The sequence below is a fragment of the Lolium rigidum genome, chromosome 2 (genome assembly GCF_022539505.1).
Source record: "Lolium rigidum isolate FL_2022 chromosome 2, APGP_CSIRO_Lrig_0.1, whole genome shotgun sequence".
Taxonomy (NCBI): Eukaryota; Viridiplantae; Streptophyta; class Magnoliopsida; order Poales; family Poaceae; genus Lolium; species Lolium rigidum.
Genome location: NC_061509.1, coordinates 66,877,573 through 66,897,824, shown reverse-complemented (window position 1 = coordinate 66,897,824; position 20,252 = coordinate 66,877,573). Strand labels below are relative to the sequence as shown.

At 45.1% G+C, this 20,252-nt stretch overlaps 4 protein-coding genes across 4 annotated transcripts; 2 read left to right on the top strand and 2 right to left on the bottom strand.

Annotated features, from left to right (window-relative positions):
* Positions 1–2,402: 2,402 nt before the first annotated feature.
* On the top strand, positions 2,403–5,339 carry LOC124686631. The gene is made up of 10 exons (XM_047220540.1): positions 2,403–2,582; positions 2,939–3,277; positions 3,577–3,649; positions 3,787–3,899; positions 3,998–4,082; positions 4,220–4,292; positions 4,429–4,484; positions 4,581–4,646; positions 4,817–4,882; positions 4,970–5,339. Exons 1-10 carry the CDS (start codon positions 2,458–2,460, stop codon positions 5,051–5,053), a joined length of 1,080 nt encoding a protein of 359 aa, XP_047076496.1. The 5' UTR covers positions 2,403–2,457; the 3' UTR covers positions 5,054–5,339.
* Positions 5,340–6,716: 1,377 nt separating this feature from the next.
* Positions 6,717–9,536, top strand: LOC124691874 (probable glycosyltransferase At5g03795). The gene is made up of 5 exons (XM_047225155.1): positions 6,717–7,154; positions 7,349–7,635; positions 8,090–8,322; positions 8,457–8,614; positions 8,974–9,536. The coding sequence occupies exons 1-5, from the start codon at positions 6,717–6,719 to the stop codon at positions 9,073–9,075; spliced, it is 1,218 nt and encodes a 405-aa protein (XP_047081111.1). The 3' UTR covers positions 9,076–9,536.
* Positions 9,537–10,011: 475 nt separating this feature from the next.
* On the bottom strand, positions 10,012–12,342 carry LOC124691875 (cyclase-like protein 1). The gene is made up of 6 exons (XM_047225156.1): positions 11,778–12,342; positions 11,599–11,643; positions 11,293–11,365; positions 11,097–11,194; positions 10,852–10,922; positions 10,012–10,452 (listed from the first exon to the last, which is right to left on the bottom strand). The coding sequence occupies exons 1-6, from the start codon at positions 12,193–12,195 to the stop codon at positions 10,327–10,329; spliced, it is 831 nt and encodes a 276-aa protein (XP_047081112.1). The 5' UTR covers positions 12,196–12,342; the 3' UTR covers positions 10,012–10,326.
* A 5,007-nt stretch (positions 12,343–17,349) lies between these two features.
* On the bottom strand, positions 17,350–19,540 carry LOC124689833 (cyclase-like protein 1). The gene is made up of 6 exons (XM_047223298.1): positions 19,150–19,540; positions 18,957–19,001; positions 18,511–18,583; positions 18,301–18,398; positions 18,105–18,175; positions 17,350–17,718 (listed from the first exon to the last, which is right to left on the bottom strand). Exons 1-6 carry the CDS (start codon positions 19,538–19,540, stop codon positions 17,593–17,595), a joined length of 804 nt encoding a protein of 267 aa, XP_047079254.1. The 3' UTR covers positions 17,350–17,592.
* Positions 19,541–20,252: the final 712 nt, after the last annotated feature.

Genomic DNA, 20,252 nt, shown 5'->3' with positions numbered 1-20,252 from the left:
GCCGCCCTTACACCTATCTTAGGTGTAGGGGCGGCACCCGCTTGATCATAGTTTAGTAGATCTGATCCGTTACGATTGCTCCTTGTTTCATCAAGGATTAGTTTAACATCCGCAATAGTTAGGCCTTACAAAGGGTTGGAGGATCCGGCGGCGTGTAGGGTGGCGTTTGCTAGCCCTAGAAAGGATGTTCCGGGATCAACCTCGTGTTGGTTTTTAGGCCCTGTCTAGGATCGGCTTACGGTCACCGTGCGCGAGCGCGAGGCCCAATCGTGAGTAGGATGATCCGATTATGCGGTGAAAACCCTAAATCGTCGTAGATCTCATTAGCTTCATCTTGATCAAGCGGGACCACCATATATTCGGACACCTTGTCCGGATCATGGGTGGATCGGCTCTTTGAGCCGATTCACAAGATAACTCGAGAGCCGATCGAGGCTCGAATTTAATGTTTACGTGTATGCCATGCAGGAAACTAAGCGAGGCATCATCCACACCTTCCGACCGGGTATAGGTCGGGTGGCACGCCCTTGCGATTGGCATCGGCGCGTGCGACCAGGAGGCTTTGCGGGCCGTCGCTCTGAGGGACTGGGGCCAGCCGCAGCCCTAGTTGTTCCCGGCTCTACCGTGTTGACCGTCTCTGCCCGCCAGGGGGTTTCTGACGCCAACACCATGACCGCATTGTACAGGTCAGGGTGCATGTTCGTGGGCTTGTTGTCCCTGATGGCCTGTGCGACGTCCTTCACAGCAACAGTCATGTTAGTGAAGGCCACCAGCTCGTCGTCGGCGAAGGCACCTCTCTTCCTGTTGCCGGTGGTCGGCTTCTCAGGCGCGTCAGCGGGCTTGTCAGCATTGAGGTTGACCGTGTCGGGCTCCTGGGTTTCAGGATCCTCAGGTGCAGGATTTGCTGCAGCCGAGCCCGGGGGCTCACTGGATCCCATGGCATACTTGCCGGTGGCGAGGCCGAAGGAGAAGATGTATGCATCTCGTCGTAGTTGGCGATGGGCACATTCAGGAACTCCGCGTCCTTTGGGTGATCCTACGATACGAAGGGACAATGATGTTAGTTCTGCTCGTGGCTGATCACAAAAGTTAGTGAGGATGACTGAGTTAGTGAGGTGCTCACCGCGACGTGCCCGCAGTAGTGCCCCTCAAGGACGATGCATTTGGTGTCCTCGCACCACTGAGCACCGCTTAGATCGCGGAGCCTACTAATGGTGAGCCACCTCTGCCTCCACTACCTCAGGTGGTTGTACACCTGAGTGGAGCAGACGGACACACCACAATGCTCAAAAAGGCCCTTCGCCACAGAATTGAGATGAACTTTCTTGAATCCTTTGTCAGTTCTCACTCCTCTCTGGATCAAGTCGCACATCTTCTTCAACACGAAGCTGGACATGAATGGAAGCCATTTCATGGTGGCATTTCTTTTCTGCCCGGTCTTCAAGGCCCTCTCCGCTTCCCTGCGGTTCTTGTTCTTCGTAGTGGTGGCCAACCTAGCCTCCACCTCTGCCGCTACCGAGCCACCGAGGTCGGACACGGGCGAGTGGTGACCTTGGACTCATACGTGGGCTGCGAATCGGGAACTTGCGAAGGGATGCGAGAGTCTCCAACGCAGACAAGCGCTCGGCTAAAGTCATCGCGAAGGAGTCCTACACACATCGTAGTACATCCTAAATCAGACAAGCAGTTCATTGCAACTGTGAATAGCACAAACCATACTAACAATCATCCTAAATCAGACAAGCAATTCATTGCAATGGTGAATAGCACAAACCCTTGCAAGATCTAACTACTCCTAACCTAGATCTAAATATTACCGCGGTACGGGGATACGGGATGGTTTACATTCATCGCCGGAGGTGAAGGTGCGTTGGACCACGAAGTAGATGAAGCAGCCCAGATGCACTCGCCGCCGCCACCGCGGCGGCCGCAGCCGTCGCCGGCCGGAGATGCGTGCGCCTCTTACACCGCTACCGACGGGAGGAGGAGCTCGAAATTTGGGGGACAGTGGAGGAGGGGGTAGAAATAGGACATGGGGCGCGGCGGGAGGTGACGGAATCCTTCCCGCCCCTTTTCGCTTTTCGCCGATACGCGTCGTAGCTCCCGCCATCTCCATTCTCGTCTCCGCCCGTGCATCGAAGATTCTCTTTTGCATCAGCGGGCTTGGAGATTTGCCTGCACCGCTGGAAACTACCGAACCGGGCATTCCTCCAAGGTCTGGCCCGACACTGCTTTGAGAAGGGGTTCGTGCAAAACGCGACTCAGCTCAGGCAACCAAACGAGCCGATTGCTGGCCCGATGCGAGCAAAAGGATGCAGGCAACCACACGCGTCCTTGGCGTATGCGCATCATCATCTCCCCCGCCCTGCAGCAACCAACCTACTTTGGCGCCACACAAAACATACGCTGATAGCCTGCTCCTGATACACACACGCGCGCCGCCGCCGCCGCCTCCTCATGGCGATGGTCCCCGCGCACTTCGGCTCCCCTCCGCCACCGCCTCCTCCTCGTCTCCTCCGCCACCGAGCCACCTTTTCGGCCGGATCCCGCCGGTCCGCCGCCGCCCGCTGTCGTATTACGAGGTTGGATTCTCCCTCTCTTGGAGTTGCCCCCTGGTAACATCAGAGTTTGAGGGTGGCTTTTCTCCGTAGGCGTTTGTGCAGACGGCATCGTTAGCTGCCTGCGCAAATTTGGAGCACGCCCCGCTAGAAATGACGCTTCTAAGCTTCGATTTGTGGCTAATATCTAGTGCATCGCTGTAGCATCTCTAGTGTAGTTGTTCCTAAGTTTCCTTATGTTTCTCACTGAATTTAACAAGCTGTGGATTTCTTATAGTCATCTCTTGTAGATTTAGCGCTCGATTTTGTTACAGAAAGGTGCTTTGGGGGGAATTTGTTGGATTGGATGTGTGATAATTCTTTCCTGCAAACATTAACAGTGTGCGAAGGTTGCGCCGTTTGGGTTCATGGACTGCGAAGGCGATGTCTGGGGAAGAATCTTGTGCTGGTGGCGGCGATCCGAGTGAGATCATTGATGCGGTGCAAGCGGAATCTAGCAATCCTGGTGCTTCTTTCCTTGCAAAAGTGGCAGTTGCTCTGGGTGTTGCAGTGACAGTCACCGCGGTATCGATCTTAATGAAGCAATCTTCTGCTGGCCCTTCTTTCAGCTTGCCTCAAATTATCGATGCTTCTACGCAGTCAGATACAGCAGCAGCAACTGTCGGATATACATTTTCTCTATTTGGGAAGAAGGTCATAATTCCGGAATATACGCCAGGGTATGCGCATTTGACCATTTTTCTGTCATCTCTGTTTCACACATGCTAAATGTTGTGCTATTACACTAGAAATAAATATATGCTGAAGTAAAAAATATTTGTTGTTGAAACGTATTCGGGAGGCACTGGGAGTCCGAGGTGTCAGATCTATTCCCCCGTGAACTGTGATTGAATCGAACACTACACACAATAGTCAATGTCTAGAGACAATTGCCCCTATTTTGAGCTCTGGTCCATGTCCTAAATATTTCTTCATTGATTTTTAAAAATAGATTGGTTTGCTAATAAAATTTCTTCAGGTGGGTGTACTTCTGGTTGCTCATGGCTGCTGGATTTGGACTTTTTATCAGTGAAGAGGCTTTAAACGTTTGGGTCTGTCCTCTGCACTGGTACCTCAGACTGCTCATCTAAGATTCCAGCTCTATTTTTCACAAGGACAACTTTATTATACCTGTTCATATTAGTTTGATTGTTTATAAGTGTAATGGCTTTTTTTGTTTGTAATGTAGGTTGGGATTTCCTTAGCACGGACCCTTTGTTTGGATGGAACTTGGCAATCTTTTGTTAACTCGTTCTCATCGAATGCATCTTATATAATTTCTACAGTGTTGTGGGTTTACTGGTATGCTCACCCTTTGTCTCTGTATACAGACCTTTCGTCAGAGGATATTACAACATTAACTAATGTAAAATATTACCATAAACCATCCTTTGATGCAGGGGTGTTTGTATCAGCGATATGGTTCCCTTTTATCTTGGGAAGCTTTTTAGGAAAACAAAAGCCTCTGAAGACATATACAGCAAGGTTAGGCAGGGATTTTTGTTTATCCGCCCACTATAAGATTAATTGTTAACCTTGCTATAGTATATTCTATTTTGCAAAATCACAGCACAAATCTTTCGTGTATTATATAGAGATCTAATTACAGTTAATTCTTACAGCTTGGAGTTAGCAAGGAGAAAGCCCTTAGTGTATCCAGTGCGATACAAAAGTATGGGAATCTGATTGGTTTTGGTATGCGTCTGAAAGTAATTTCTCAACAATTGATAAGCTTGGGCAAACATCAAGTGCTGTAAATTCCACAAAATGCACCACATGCGTTCATAAATAATTTTTTGAGCACTTAAACTATTGGTTCAATTTACTGCAGTTGAGCGATTTTCAATTGGTGTAAGGAATCCCACAGCATTTCTGGCCGGCGCAGCAGTTAGTACTTCTTGAGGGTTCACTCTCAGTTAAAATTTTCAACATTATACTGCTCATGAATGCTGTGTCATTGACATTATTGATAACTGTAAACAGGGCGTATCCGCAGATTGTTATTTCGCTGGAGTTTGTTGTGGCTGTCTATTTACTCTTCCGATCCAGGTAAAGTGGCATTGACCTTATAATTTGGTTCTGAAACTGTTTTCTGTTCTTAAGTTACCAATTGACCACTTGATACAGCCACATGATTTATCAACACAAGAACTTGCCACATATCAGTGAACAAAAACCTGTCAATCCTTACTCATAACATTCAAGATGTTTCACTGCAGTTAGTGGTCGGATTTCTTCTCAGAGAACGCCCAGTCGTGGCACTTGCAAGCGTCGCAGCTGCCGTGGTACATCATCTGGCCCCCACACCCCACAATGCCGTTTGTCCCTCCCCCTAACTCCTCTAATCCAAATCATACTTCCTTTGCAAACAGGGCATCTGGACCGTGTTCCCTTACGCAGCGGCGGCCTTCACGGCATTGTTCCTCTACCTCCGGCGATACAGACCCAGCAGCTGAATGCAGTGATTCATTCTGCACAGATTAATGGTGCATGCCACCCACTTGACTCACCAAGACTCCAGGACTATTTCTCTTGCATGATATAGTCCTTTAAAATTCCAGAAACTTTTCATCGAATGTGTTGATTGACACTTGCCTTGCTCCGGCATAAAGCACACAATAGAAATTTATTGTAGGCTCTTTTGCTTTACTGCAGTACTGGTATGGTACTGCATGTTAGCGTCTGAACTAAAGAGCTGTGAAATGTAAATAGACCTGAAAAATGTAAATTATGTAGTATGCCATTCTTGGAGTGCGGCGTTTTTTTTTCTCCCGGGCTCGAGTGAGCCTGGGATTTTCAAAATTTCGGAAATGATATTTAGAAGTTCCATTTTTTTTTGCTTTGTATCAGTTGATACATAGAGATGTATTCTATGCATCTGTAAAGTTTAGTTAAGTAATACAGTACATTCATTTTGGGCTACATAAAAAAAATTTGTGGCCATAAAAAGGGCAAAAGGAAATCTGAAGTTTGCTCCCCATATTTGTTGAAAAGATATGTCCATACTTTTTTCAGAATTTTTGAGTTTTCAAAATGATGCTTTTGATTTAAAAAAAAAAACGAGCTCCATGGAGCTGGGGATCTAAAACGACTATCCAGTCATTCGTGTGCTTGTACTGGAATATAAAAGTGGTAAAGTGGCGTTGGAATCGGATGCACGTTGCTAATGGTTTCAACCCTTAAACAGTGCATCGCCTCGTGTGTTCCAGCACGTAAAGCAGCACCTTTGTGATGCAGATCCAGCGTAAGCGTGGTTTTGTTTGTCATCCAAGACAGATAAATACTTCGTTGCAAGTACCGACATTCCACTTTCCACCTTGTGACCTTGGTGTGTAATCTTGGCAAGCTGTACCACAGAAAACTACGATTCTTAATTTCCAAAGAAAATAAGACTGTTTTTGTTTGAACGTTCATAATCTGCACTCTTAATGCCTTTTTGATTTCTAGGGCTACAAAATACCCAAAATAATAGGGAAAAAACATGAGTGAAAATGTGAAGCCCGATTTGCAATCCATCTCCAACTAGTCGGATTATTGGTCTAGACAAGATCTTCAAAACTAAACACTATGTTGCTATATTTTGCCGCATTCTTTTCAACTTTAAAGTTGCTATCTGAGATAAATAGCCACATATTAGTACTACTAAAATTGGCACACAAAAGTTCAAAATGTGTCAAAACATAACCATATGCGATCTAGTTTTGGTGCCCCATATATAACAGATTATCATTTGAATAGACAATTTAGTCATAAAAAAAATTTAAACTTTGAAGTTAGTTTCAAATTTGTTTTTGTTACTACATGTATGAGAAGTTAGTCTCCAGACTCTCGACTATCCTTAAAATTTTCGTAAAGAAAATGGTTCTTTGCAATAGGTTGCGGTGGTTGGACTTTTTTTTAGAATGTAGTTCAAAGAAATTCGTAGAGAAAATTTCTATTACTCCACCACATTTTAAATAAAAATTCTTTGAAAATCAAAGAGAACATAATTTTTCTTCCAAAGACGCAGAAGATCTAAACGGCATCTTTCTTTTACAGAAAACACCCTCGAGTCGCTGTTCCCTCCCAATCCGCACCCCGCATCACTCCCTCGCTCCACTCCTCTCCCCACCTCCGGCGATGGCCGGCCGCCTCGCCGGCGCCTCCTCTCCCCTCCCCCGGGCGCTCCTCCTCCTCGCCACAGTAGCCCTCCTCTCTATATCCTTCCTCTTCCTCCGCTCGCTCCGCCCCGCCGCGGCCCCCTCCCTCTCCGTCGATGAACCCCGCCGCCTCCGGCCCTTCTCATCCTCCACGCCGGTGGCGCCGCGCCCGTCCGTGTACTACTCCCCCGAGGCATTCGCGGCGGGTTACGCGGATATGGAGCGGAGCTTCAAGGTATACATCTACCCGGACGGTGACCCCAAGACCTTCTACCAGACGCCGCGGAAGCTCACCGGCAAGTACGCCAGCGAGGGATACTTCTTCCAGAACATCCGGGAGAGCCGCTTTCGCACCCAAGACCCCGACAGTGCCGATCTCTTCTTCGTCCCCATCTCGCCCCACAAGATGCGCGGCAAGGTCCCCTACACTCTCCTTAGCCCTACTGCTCCTTTCATCATACTGTAGTGCTATAATTTCCTTAGTATTGCTCGGAATCAAACTTTACTTCCCAAAAGATCACTATACTGCTGAGTGACCAAAAGCCACTTGAACTGATTAGTTACTGTGCTCTTCTGGTATTTGATTGAATTATTCTTGCAATTACATTGCAGGGTACTTCGTATGAAAATATGACAATGATAGCTAAGGATTATGTTGAAGGCTTGATAAACAAGTACCCTTACTGGAACCGGACGCTAGGAGCGGACCACTTCTTTGTCACATGCCATGACGTAGGCGTGAGGGCGTTCGAAGGACTTCCATTCATGGTGAAGAACTCTATTAGAGTTGTCTGCTCACCAAGCTATAATGTTGACTTTATACCTCATAAGGATGTTGCTCTGCCTCAAGTATTACAGCCATTTGCTCTACCCGAAGGAGGGAATGACATTGAAAACAGGTTTAGATGACACTTCCTATTTGTTGTGCTATATAATAAAGTACCCTATATGGGCTTCTATATGTGATCTAAGAAAAAGATATTCTATATGCTAGTTTTTATTGTATTTAACTGTTTGGAACTCGTAAGTTTTAAATTTGCTAGACTTGATGGCTATGACTCTAATAACTATAGCCTCTTATGAAGTAAATATCTGGATTGTGTAGAAGTTTTTAGAAACTCACACGCTTATTTACCCAATTGTCTCATTATTAATGCGTTTATACTCTCTGAATCTGAATACTTCAGAAGTGTACATGATTTTACACTGCTCAATGTTTTGTTCTAGTGCATATGGAATTTGGAAGTTGCTCGTAATTGATAACCATAAACTGGTCCCAACTACAGCCTAAGGATCTATTTGCGTTCCTCCTAAACCTGCATCTTTAACTTGTTGCTTCTGCAATGGAAACAGGACAAATCTTGGATTTTGGGCTGGCCATCGCAATTCAAAAATAAGAGTTATTTTAGCACGAGTCTGGGAGAATGATACAGAGCTTGCTATCAGCAATAATCGGATTAATAGAGCTATTGGAGAGCTAGTTTATCAGAAGCAGTTCTACCGTACTAAGTTCTGTATCTGTCCTGGTGGCTCTCAAGTTAACAGTGCTCGTATATCTGATTCAATACACTATGGTTGTGTGCCTGGTTAGTATTTTTTACATGTGAAATACATGCTACCCATGGCCATTCGTTGTTATTATTCTCATTTCATGGGCACTTAAATTTTTTAGTGCTCTCCAGATTATTACGTTCTAATTTATTCTGTTATGTTCTTGTAGTTATTTTGTCAGACTACTATGATCTGCCTTTCAATGATGTTCTTGACTGGAGAAAGTTTGCGGTTGTACTTAAGGAGCGCGATGTATATGAACTGAAGAGTATCCTAAAATCTATATCACAGGAAGAGTTTGTTGCATTGCACAAATCTCTAGTTCAGGTATGCATCTCTTGAGGAAGATTTTTTCATTATAAAACTTCTTTATATATTCACCTTCCTTTATCTAGAAGACAGAAAAGTTATTTACAATCAGAAGAATGTTGTTGTATACTGAATCTAATTGTTGTAGAAAATAATCTAGGAGATCAGAATACAAAATAACAAGACCACCACTTTTGTTCTTTGGTTGAGGTTTTATTTGGTCATGTCTTTTCACTAGACTATTAGCTACTCGAAAGTTCTTTTGTAAGACCTGAGTAGTGGATCCTATTGATTTGTCGATTGTTTTTCCGTAGTGCCCAAAAAACTAGATTGTTTCTGGCGCACTCCGATACTAACATGTTAATTTGGGATTGCAGGTTCAGAAACACTTTGTATGGCACTCACCTCCTGTTCCTTATGATGCATTCCACATGGTTATGTATGAGCTGTGGCTGCGGCACCATGTGATCAAGTACTAACTCAAGGCTTACACAGCCGCTGTTTGCAACATAATGGGCTGATCCTTAAGAGCGATCTGACAGATCTACCTGCTGGTGCTATACCAAGTATTGCTTCTGTTCTTGGCTCAGCTGCTGGATGGGTCATTCAACACAAGGTGCAACGGAAAAATTGACATAGAAAAGTAGGCCATCATCAATATGGCAAAACCGATGTTCCAGTTATTTGATTCATTGGGTCATGCTTTCAAGATTAGCTGTCTGTAGCATTACTAGTTTGCTTTTTGGTATACTGAATTTTCACTGATCTGCTTGAGTGACCGCATATGCTTTCTCATACAATTTTGCACCTACTCTTGTAAAGTAATGTACGTTAGTACTGATGATATTGTAAGCATCCAAAGATATACTCTGTATCAGATTGACATGCTCTCTACCTTTTCCTCCTGTGAGGACGGTCCAATTGCTTTACTCTTGTAAAAGTAATGTAAGGTATTACTGACGAGATAGTAAGCATGGAAAGATATGTCAGATTGGCATGATAGCGTTTCAAAGAATGAGTAGTGGCATTTTGCTCAGGAGCCAGGGCTAATATAGTACTCCCTCCGATCCATAATAAGTGTCGGGATTTTAGTTCAAATTAGCTCAAATTTAAATTAAACCCCTGGCACTTATTGTGGATTGGAGGTAGTAGACGTGCACAAGAGTATCCATGTAGCTGTTATATCAGTATCATCAATTGCAGCTAGAAGGGAAAAATGAGAACTTATACAGTAAGCATCCAAAGATCGTACGCTATATTCACCAGCGTGCAACCTGTTTTGAGTTACACAGGAAACATAGTGCAGCTATAGCAGCTTTGACTAGCTAGCATCTCAAAGAAGAGTTCAACGTGGCAGCAATGAGAATAGGAGTAGCAGGTTTCATCATATTCTTGGTCTGAGTTGAGTCGAAATATTGCAGAAATCACCTGAGAGCAAAATGTACTTATAAACTGCTCAGTTCATGTGGTTCAACATGGGGCACACCATTACAGGCACACAACACAGCATTGGCAGAGCAAGCAGGCTGCCCTAATTCACTATAGGTTTGGTCTTGCACCACAGACTTGTAGTAATACTAATTTTCATTGTTGATTTGACAGTACAAACATATATATGTGACATGAGGCGTTTTCTTTTTACAGAAACTGTGCACCGAGAACAGTAGCGAGGATGTAGCATATGTGGGTACGATACATCGCAGCCTTCAGCCAGAGCAGAAGCGAAGTGATCACTTGATAAGAATGCACCTAATTGGTGAACCCTCGGCCCCAACCAGTCTTAGAGGTAAGCAGTGCAGCATGTATAGTCCAGTGTTGACGTTGTCTAGTTTCAGGGCTTCGACTATGATGATATCCTGATAGAACAAAGTAGCAAACCAACCGATAAGTTTCAATCAATAATGCAAACTCCAAGAAGGTAAGTTCATTGTGTTTATCATCAATATGTCAAATGTAATGTTCTTCGCAGGAACATTGAAATAGCGTAAGCAAACATTTTACACCCGAAGGAGGTTGATTAGTAAGGAAATTGTGGAACCAACACTTTTGCCAACTTGTTACTTGTCAGCATGCAATGCCGTACTACATGTTTTCAGAGTCGGTTATTTAGTCAGTAATGCTTGAGAAGGAATTTCTGGTCTGGACTTGCGGAATAAGCAACGTAGGATCAGAGATTAGTACAGAGCAACGAGCATAACTGGTGGCTTCAATTTCATATTTCGGTTTGGGCTCATGAAAGGGCAGCTGCTTCTTACCGCGTTTTTGAAAAAGGCCAAATGAGCAGTGATCAAGTGATCAAACGAAGCAACTGATATATAGTCAATCCCTGCAGAATTGGCAATATCGCTATGTTAAATTCACATCAGATAAGGTAAGTAAATGCATATATTGATCCACCAAGCAAAAATGCCATGAACTATCTGAACCTGGATAGTACACTTTTTTAAAAGGTTATAATAGCAAATCTGGTATGATACCAATACAGCTACAGTTTACTTACCGACTAGCTTGATGTCGGTGTTGTCAACTAACCACTGTGCACCATCCTCTGTGAATCCAACATAGCTCAGGTCACCAGCTGGTTTCCACATGAGCCCCCTACATATGATTTGCTTGCATACATATTTAATACAGCCTTTAAAATGTTCAACTAATGCTTATGGCGAAAAATGTATTCTCTACATGAATATCTCTACCTGTCTGTGTTCAGTGTTCTCAAGAGAACTCGACGTACACCTTTCGGTATATTTAGGGATTGCATTGCTTCAGCTGCATATACCAAGTCATGTATGTGAATCAAATATTCTTAGTAAGAATATCAGCACTTTTTTTAAAAAAATGCAGATGTTGGTCTGTGCATATTGAATTCACATCAAACAACTGTTAAAAAAAAGCATGAAATTCAATAGAGAAACCGATATCTCAATACAGCACTATACGAGTGATATGAGAACGAGTTCATTAGCAGGGTGATTCATCGATGATGCAGTAGTCATCCGTACCTGTTATATTCGTGTGCCTTGGAACATCGATCAGCAAGGCAGGACCTGTCGAGGAACACGAACAAGTCAAACGTCAAATCATTCACAAGTACTAGCACCATGCTAATTCTGATGAACTCTAGCGGCGAAATCTTCCGGCCGACAAAAGTCACAAGAAAGAAAAACCAGGGAGCGCGCACCGTTGAGGACGTCGAGGTCGAGCTTGTCGACGTCGAGGCCGGCGGCGAAGTGTTCCTGGTTCATGTGGCCCGGCGCGTCGACGTGGGTGCCCATGTGGCACTCCATCCGGAGCTCCGACAGGTTGTACTCGGAGCCTTCCTCCATGGACGCCTTGAGCCGCACCAGGGGCCCCACCGTCGCGCCGGTCGCGAACGCCGGCATGGCCGGCCGGTACGCGTGCGTGATGTCCAAGATGCGCCCGCCGCCGTACTCCTCCAGCGCCGGGCCGTGGCGGGCCGCACCGCCCAGCGGCGCCGCCCCGCAGGTGTCGGCCTCCGCGCCCGCGTAGCCCGGGTGCGCGTCGCCGGCCGCCGTGGCGTGGGCCTGGCGGGCAGGGAGGAGGACCAGCAGGAGGAGGGCGAGAGCCGCCGCGGCCATGGTGGTTGGAGTTGGCCGACTTGCCGTGCCGAGCGCTCTCGCTGACTCTGGACTCTTAATTCAGCTGATCTTCACTGATTCCTGGTGTCAATTCAGCAGTGGATGTGCGCGAGGCTGCTGCCGATAAGTACACAGGGAGTTCAGTTGACTGAAGTGCAGTGGGGATGCCTGCAGCTTCTTTCAGCTCGGCGTTTTTAGTCAGTCCAAACTCCAAAGTCCAAGCAATCCGGCCAATCCCCATCAAATAGTACATCTATTCGTGGCTATCTCTTGGAAAATGGACTATGTTCGTTTCCTTTGTCTTGTTCCTTTCTTTTTCCCAGTTTTTTTTTTTAGCGGACTTTCTTTTTCCCAGTTGTGTTGTGTAGCAAAGCGTGGCATTGTTTAGACACCACCGCCCAAACAAGCCCAAGAGCCAACTACCAAAAGTGTGCAATCGTTGAAAATGGAGTGTCCTTTTTTTCTTCTGTCGATATCTTTAAGATGGTGATTTCTTATTGAACAGTTGCAAAGTTTTAGAACATAGCAACCGTAGCACAAAGTCAAATGTAGCCCGAGCTACATGGGTTCCTTTTTTTTTTTTGACAAAATTCGAATTCAACATTTTGAAGTTTTAAAAAATTATAAAAAAAATCTCGATGTAGACAATGATGTACTCTACTACTGTGCAAAATCTCATGATGAAATACATTATATTTGAGGCTGCAGAAAAATGACAATTTCTGACAAATTTTGGATGTTTTAAAATCTATACTGTTCACTTATTCAGATCCATGGATTTGTGAATTTTGCACAGCCCAAATACTCAGTTTTTCGTATTGCTTTTTTTTCACAGTGGTAGAGTGTACAACATTATCTATCTCAAGATTTTTTGTTCATATTTTTTTGAAGCTATGAAATACCATTTTTAAATAAAAAAAAAAACAGGCTCCATGTAGCTCAAGCTACAGAATGGACATATATATCATGTTTTTGACGGTCTGTCTATTACATGTACGTACTTTGTTTGCTGTTATTTGGGCCTTGTTATCTTGTATCTAGTTTAATTAAATTATGGTGGACTTTATCCGTGGATGCAGAAGGTTCAACTATTTTACGAAAAAGACAGAAGATCTAAAATAACTACTATATAAAAGGGTAACAAACATCTTCTTTTCCAGAATTTTGATTTTTTTTTGGATTAACAACAGGTTGACACGTAAGTGATTTTGTGGTTGATTATTTTTCTTGTGTGCACTTCGGGTGTCTTCTTGCACTTTCCCTTGTTGTTTTCTTTGATTTGTGTTGTGCTTCCTTTTGAACTGGGTGGATCTAGCATTTTTTAGAGAACCGCTTTGACCACCCCTCGATTTTCTCCCCGCACTCCCTCTCTCCCCATTATCTCCACCGCCTCGAACTCCATCCCTGCCCCAGGCCTGCTGCCTTCCTCCCCCTGCCTGGCCATGTCCGGCGCCGCCGTCTCCTCCTTTTCCGTTTCCACACCACCGCAGTGCTCGGCCGCGCCCCTACATGCTAGAGGCTAGGGCTACGTGCTAGAGGCTAGGGTTCAGCACGGTGGGCATGGGCGACCGCGTCCGCCGCGACGGACGATGTCCGACAGCCGTGCAGGCCGATTCCGGGCGCGCAGCTGTGCTCCGGATCCAAGAATCTGGCCCGAAGCCGCCGGTGGTGATCGTGCACTAGTGGCCGACCGCGCGGAACACCCACGTCGTGGAGGTCCATCGCGGATTTCGCGCGGCGCGGGCGCCGTGGCGCGCTGGTTCTAGGCGCTTCTCTGGGCGCGTCACAGACGTCGTGGTCTGCAAGGAGCCCTCGCTGCTCGAGCTCCGGGGCACGGCCATGATCCTAGGATTGCAGGGCGCTTCTTCCCTCCCTCTGCCTCACCAGCGGCGTGGTGGTGTTCCTGGACAGGCTGCGGGGCGCCGTGCTGGGCGGTGGCCTCGCCGAGGGAGGGCTTGTGGCCGCAGGGTCATGGTGGCCACGTTCGATCGGTTGCCGCTACTGAAGGGTATGGCGTGGCCGGACACTGGCGGTGCGATGGCCTGCAGCTGCAGCAGCAGTCCGGTACCGGGTGTTCCCACCGCACAAAGAAACACGCGAATCGACCAGCCCCACCATTACCCTGGTCTCGCCGTGTCCGTGTAGTGGCTGTAGTTTCTGGCGGCGGATGCGTCGGCGGCGTCCCTCTATGGCGAGTCTCTCGGCGCAGCCCTGCACGCAGGTTTCCGCGGGTTCGTACGCCTCCTCTCGCTGACTCTGTCATTCTGCGCAAGCGACCGCAGAAGTAGGGGAACGAGGCCTTGCTTGACTCCGTCCTCAAGCCGAGCAGCGGACAAATCAGGGGATCTCACCGAGGCCTGGCACGCACCCGGTGTGGATGCCTGGGTCACCTATTAAGTTGGCATCAACTTATAGCTTCCTTTTCCATCTTTTTTTTATCGTTTCTTTTCATGTGAAGGACCAGCCTGCGCTGATGCTACTGGGCAACCTGTGCCAGTGGTGTTCCCAGTCAGATGCACCACAGCCTCCTTAATCATCTCCCTTTCTGACTTTCCGGTACCATTTCTGTGGTCAGACAAGATCCCCTATTTTTTTAAAAAAATCTCTCTTATTTGATTTGGTGTTTGTTAACTGAAGCTTCATCTTCTCTTCTTAACTTTAAAAGTGCTTATGAGTAGCAAAAAGAATAAAACCTGAATAAAAAATACCCACCATGTATTTTCCATTGCACAATAGTGAGCAAACACAGTTAACTTTGTGGCACCACTTTATCTTTTCTTGCACAATGAGTTAATTTTGTGGAACCACTTCACCTTTTTGGCCTAATATAGATATCTGTCACACATATTCTGGCTCCTGAGGTGAGATTTCCGAGCAGTTTATCTTCTTATTTTCCATTTTTGCTGTTGGCTGTAAGAGAGGAATAGTTATGCCTTCCCCAATATCAAATGAGTATTATTTATCTTTTTGCTCATTTTATGCTTCCTTTATATAAATAAACATTCCTTTATATAAATAAACATTTTATAATGAAAAAGGATTACTTCTCATAGGTGTCCTTCCAAGTTTATATACCTATTCTTTTCATTTGATGCTTATTGACCTGTTTTTTGTGCACTGAAATAGTGCCTTTGGTGTCAAGTTCCAATGCTTCCAGGCTTTATGATTCATGCTAATATTTCTCAATATGTTTCTGAATTACCTCACCATACTGTGTTTATTCTGGAATTTGTAGGTTATTTTCATGCCAAAGCGCTAGACGTTGACGGCCTACAGTCTGCCACACATAACACACAAGAAGATAAAGAGTTGTGCCTTCCCGACACCGTTTAGTTCTTCCTTTGAAGGTACGACATCCGGGTCAATACAGTGAACTGTGTCCATAAATCCTTCGGCTCTAATCTGGCACTACAGTGAATAAATATTCCACAGACCATGGCACCAAAGTAGCGGGAGAAAAGCTGCACTGCTCACCATTATGTAAGTATCATTGCATTCAACGCTCCACTCTGCCCACCGAACTGCTACGTTTCGTTGATTTCTACCCCCTTTTGTTGCACATGCAGGCACACCGGCCGTGTATCAAAGCCGATGAAAGATCTGCAGCATTTATGCACCTAGCAAAGAAAGCCCCAGATATGGGGAGACCAGCGTCCCTCCTGGCTTCTCCCCTTCGGATCGTCTTGCCGATCAAAAAGGGGAAAAGGCCCATGGAAGACAAGGTTGGCAGCACATCCCAACGGGCACAGCTAGGAGGCAAGGTAGGCCTCCAGTGGTCCGATTTCTGCCAGATATCCAGCTACGCTACCGCTTCAAGAGAGGTAGGATCTACATCGACCATGGGTGGTCTAATTTTGCTGAACATCATAGCTACAATGACAGTCTGTCGGCAACAATGGTGGGAAAAAGAGATCAGCCACATTTATAAGCTGCTTCATGGAATCAGTGGTGTTAGTATATTAGCCATCACCGAGCTATTCGTTTTTGTTCTGCTTTTGCTCACTGGGTCACACTATTTTGCTGAATCACCTATTTGCCAGCATGATGTTCTTAATTGTTTTAATTATATATCATTGACTGTACTGACACTACTAAGACCGTTAAGTATGTTGACCAGGCTGTCTCGGCCTACTATGTTCATTATATGGATTGCCTCTCGTGTGTCTCTTTTCAGCCAGATTTCATTTGTACAGGATCTACTTATGATTCTTTCGCTCTATTAGTGGCCATGATATGAATGTGTTCTTTGTAACTACTTCGGACCAGAAGCACAACTCACCTAGCTAAATATGCATGCAGTATCAAACAGAGCTAATACACTCTTCTCCAACTTCTAATCCGGCGCGGCGTGCCGGCGTGCCATCATTTGCTAGTATGAATTAATAGTGAAACGCTTCTTCGCAGGGTTGAAAATATTGTGACAACCGCTCAAAATCAAAAGGTACTTGACGATTTTACTGAACAAAAGGTTCAGTGCGGGTTGCAGCTCAACAACGGCAGAGCAAGCACATTCCCATTTACACACAATATGTGTTTCTGTTGCACCAGTTATCTGTAGACCATAATACTGCTATATAGTTTTTGCCGATTGAGATACTTCATCGACAATACAAACATATCTACCTGAAAAACATATTTACTCCTACATGTTATGCAGCCTGTAATGCCATTAGGGCGCGTTTCGTTGTTGTAGAGGCTAAATGTGATTGGTACCTCCGCGACATTAATATATACTCCTTATCGAAAAATATTATGCAGCCTGTATTTTACAGAATTGAGCATGCACACCATAACGTTAGCCACTATGTAGCATCAGGGGCATGATAGGTATGCAGTTGCAAAGTTTTAGAACATAGCAACCTCAGGTGTTAATTGTCACATATATATCTTTTCATAGTTTTGACAGTACTTTCTATTACATGTACTCTGTTTGCTGTTATTTGGGCCTTGTTATCTTTTATCTAGTTTAATTAAATAATGATAGACTTTATCGGCGGATGCAGAAGGTTCAACTATCTTATGAAAAAGACAAACACTTTGACAGATTAGCATGCAAAGAAGATCTAAAAATATGAACTAACAGTGAAATGCTTCTTCGCAGGGTGAAAATATTGTAAGAATCGCTCAAAAGCAAAAGGTACTTGACAATTTTACTGAACAAAAGGTTCAGTGAGGGTTGCAGCTCAACAACGGCAGAGCAAGCACACTCCCATTTACACTTTAAACATATTTTTTTGCCGATTGAGATACTTCATCGACAGTACAAACATATTTACCTGAAAAACATATTTACTCCTACACGATATACAGCCTTTGTTTTACAGAGATGGAGCATGCACCGTAACGTTAGCCAGTATGTAACAGCAGCGGGGAATATAGGTTGCAGCAGCGAAGTGATCACTTGATAAGAATGCACCTGATTGGTGAACCCTCCGCCCCAACCAGTCTTAGAGGTAAGCAGTGCAGCATGTACAGTCCAGTGTTGACGTTGTCTAGTTTCAGGGATTCGACCAGGATGATATCCTGACAGAACAAAGTAAGTAAATCAACCGATAGTTTAAAATAAATAATGCAATCTCTAAGCAAAAGTAAGTTAATTGTGTTGATCACCGATATGAGAAATGTACTGTTCTTTGAAGGAGCATTAATACAGCATAAGCAAACATTGTACCCGCCAAAAGATGTTCATTAGTAAGGAGATTGTGGACCAAAACTTTGGTCAATTGGGAAACATGCAATGCTGTACTGACATGTTTTCAGAGTTGGTTGTTTAGTCAGTAATTCTTAGAAGGAATTCCCCGCAGTAGACTTGGCCAGTAAGCAACGTAGGATCAGAGACCAACGAGGTTAATTAACTGGTAGCTTCAGTTTTTGATTTCTTTTGAGCTCGTGAAAGGGTAGCATCTTACGGCATTTCTGAAAAAGGCCACATGGGCGGAGATCAAGTGATCAAACGAAGCAACTGATATATAGTCAATCCCTGCAGAATTGCAATTATCATCATGTTAAGTTTCACATCAGATAAGGTAATGAAGTGAATCCTTATATTGATTCCCAAGCGAAAAAAAGGCCATGAACTAGCCGAACCTATGTATGCATACGTACCGACCAGCTTGATGTCGGTGTTGTCAACTAACCACTGTGCACCATCCTCTGTAAACCCAACATAACTCCAGTCAGTAGTATCCTTCCACATGAGCCCCCTACATATAGTTTGCTTACATACATGTTCAGTACAACCTATGAAAAGATAGACTACTGATACGGATAAAAATGTATTTTGTACATGAATATATGCTCATAAAGAGGTCACACCTGTCTGTGCTCAATGTCCTGAAGAGAACTCGGCGAACACCTTTGGGTATATTTAGAGATTCCATTGCTTCAGCTGCACAGAATTAGCGGGGGGAATAACTTTGCCTCCTTTTCGAAAGGAAATTTACCAAACTCTAGACCGATATTAGTGTAAATAAGCATGAATCGAATATTTTCCGTAAGAATACCAACATCTTTTTTTCTTCAAAATGCAGATGATGGTCTGTGCATTTAAATTTGGTCAAATCAGTATAAATAAACATGAATTCAGTAAAGAATCCGATATCTAAATACAACACCATACGAGTGATGCACGTTCTTTCGTCAGGTTGAATTAATCTGGTGACATGATATGAGAAGAGGTGCATTAGCAATGTGATTCAATCATGATTCAGCTCCCTATTATTACTAAAGAAAAAAGAGAGAAAACAGCCGGCATGCCTTACCTGTTATATTTGTGTGTCTTGGAACATCGACCAGTAACGCGGGACCTGTCCAGGAACAAGAACGCGTCAAATCATCGCACGCATAACTGAAAAATGACTAAGTGCCGAAATGGACACAGCTAACACTGAACTTATCTGACGAAAAGTAACCAAGTGTAGACAGTTCTTCTCGGAGAAAAGCGGGGACACGCACCGTTGAGGACGTCGAGATCGAGCGTGTCGACGTCGAGGCCGGCGGCGAAGTGCGCCTGGTTCATGTGCCCCGGCGCGTCGACGTGGGTCCCCGTGTGGCACTCCATCCGGAGCTCCGACAGGTTGTAGTCCGACCCCTCCTCCATCGACTCCTTGAGCCGCAGCAGGGGCTGCACCGTCGCGCCGGGCATGACCGGCCGGTACGCGTGCGTGATGTCCACGATGTGCCCGCCGCCGTACTCCTCCAGCCCCGGGCCGTGGCGCGCCGGACCGCAGGTGCCGGTGTCCGCGCCTGTGTAACCCGGGTGCGCGTTGCCGGCCGGCGTGGCGAGAGCGTGGCTCGCCTGGAGGAGGACCGGCAGGAGGAGGGCTAGAGCCGCCGCGGCCGCCATGGTTGCTGGTCGAGTTGCCGTCCCGAGCGCTCTCGCTCTGGAGTCTGTGGACTCGGGGGAGTGATTGTTACAGGAAGATTCTGCTGCCGATATGTACACGCCGAGTTGCAGTGACAGCTTCCTTCAGCTCGGCTGCTTGGAGGATGGACAATAAGAGGCGGTCTCTGGAAACCACAAAATTTCTAAGAAGTCGTTTGGAAACCAGACTTTCATTTTGTTTGTAGCATTTTAAAATGAATATATTTACATTGTAATTTCAGAATGAACACTTGTTTGGTTGCCACAGGAATTGCAAATGACAGCAGAATTCAATATTGAATTTGTAAATGGCTTCTATAGAGAAACGCAAATGACAGGTTTGGAATTGTGTTTACCCATGACATCATTTTGCTAGAATTCCTAAATGAAATGACGGCCCAATTCTGTGGCAACCAAACAGCCCACTTATGAAATTCCAAAATGAATTCCAGGATTCCAGGCCCAAATAATGGATACCAAACGACCTCTAAGGAAATTTCGAATCTGTCCAAGCAGTCCCTCTCAAATATCAATTCTTGCCCATCTCTCAGAAATGGGACTACGTTCCGTTCCATTTTCTTTCGTTACTACTTTAAGGTTACAAATGTTGCCTGCAGGCTGCAGGTAGGCAACCAGCATATTGGCCCTACATGGGACTTAAGTCTTAAGGTCTCTTTGATTCAAAGAATTTTCA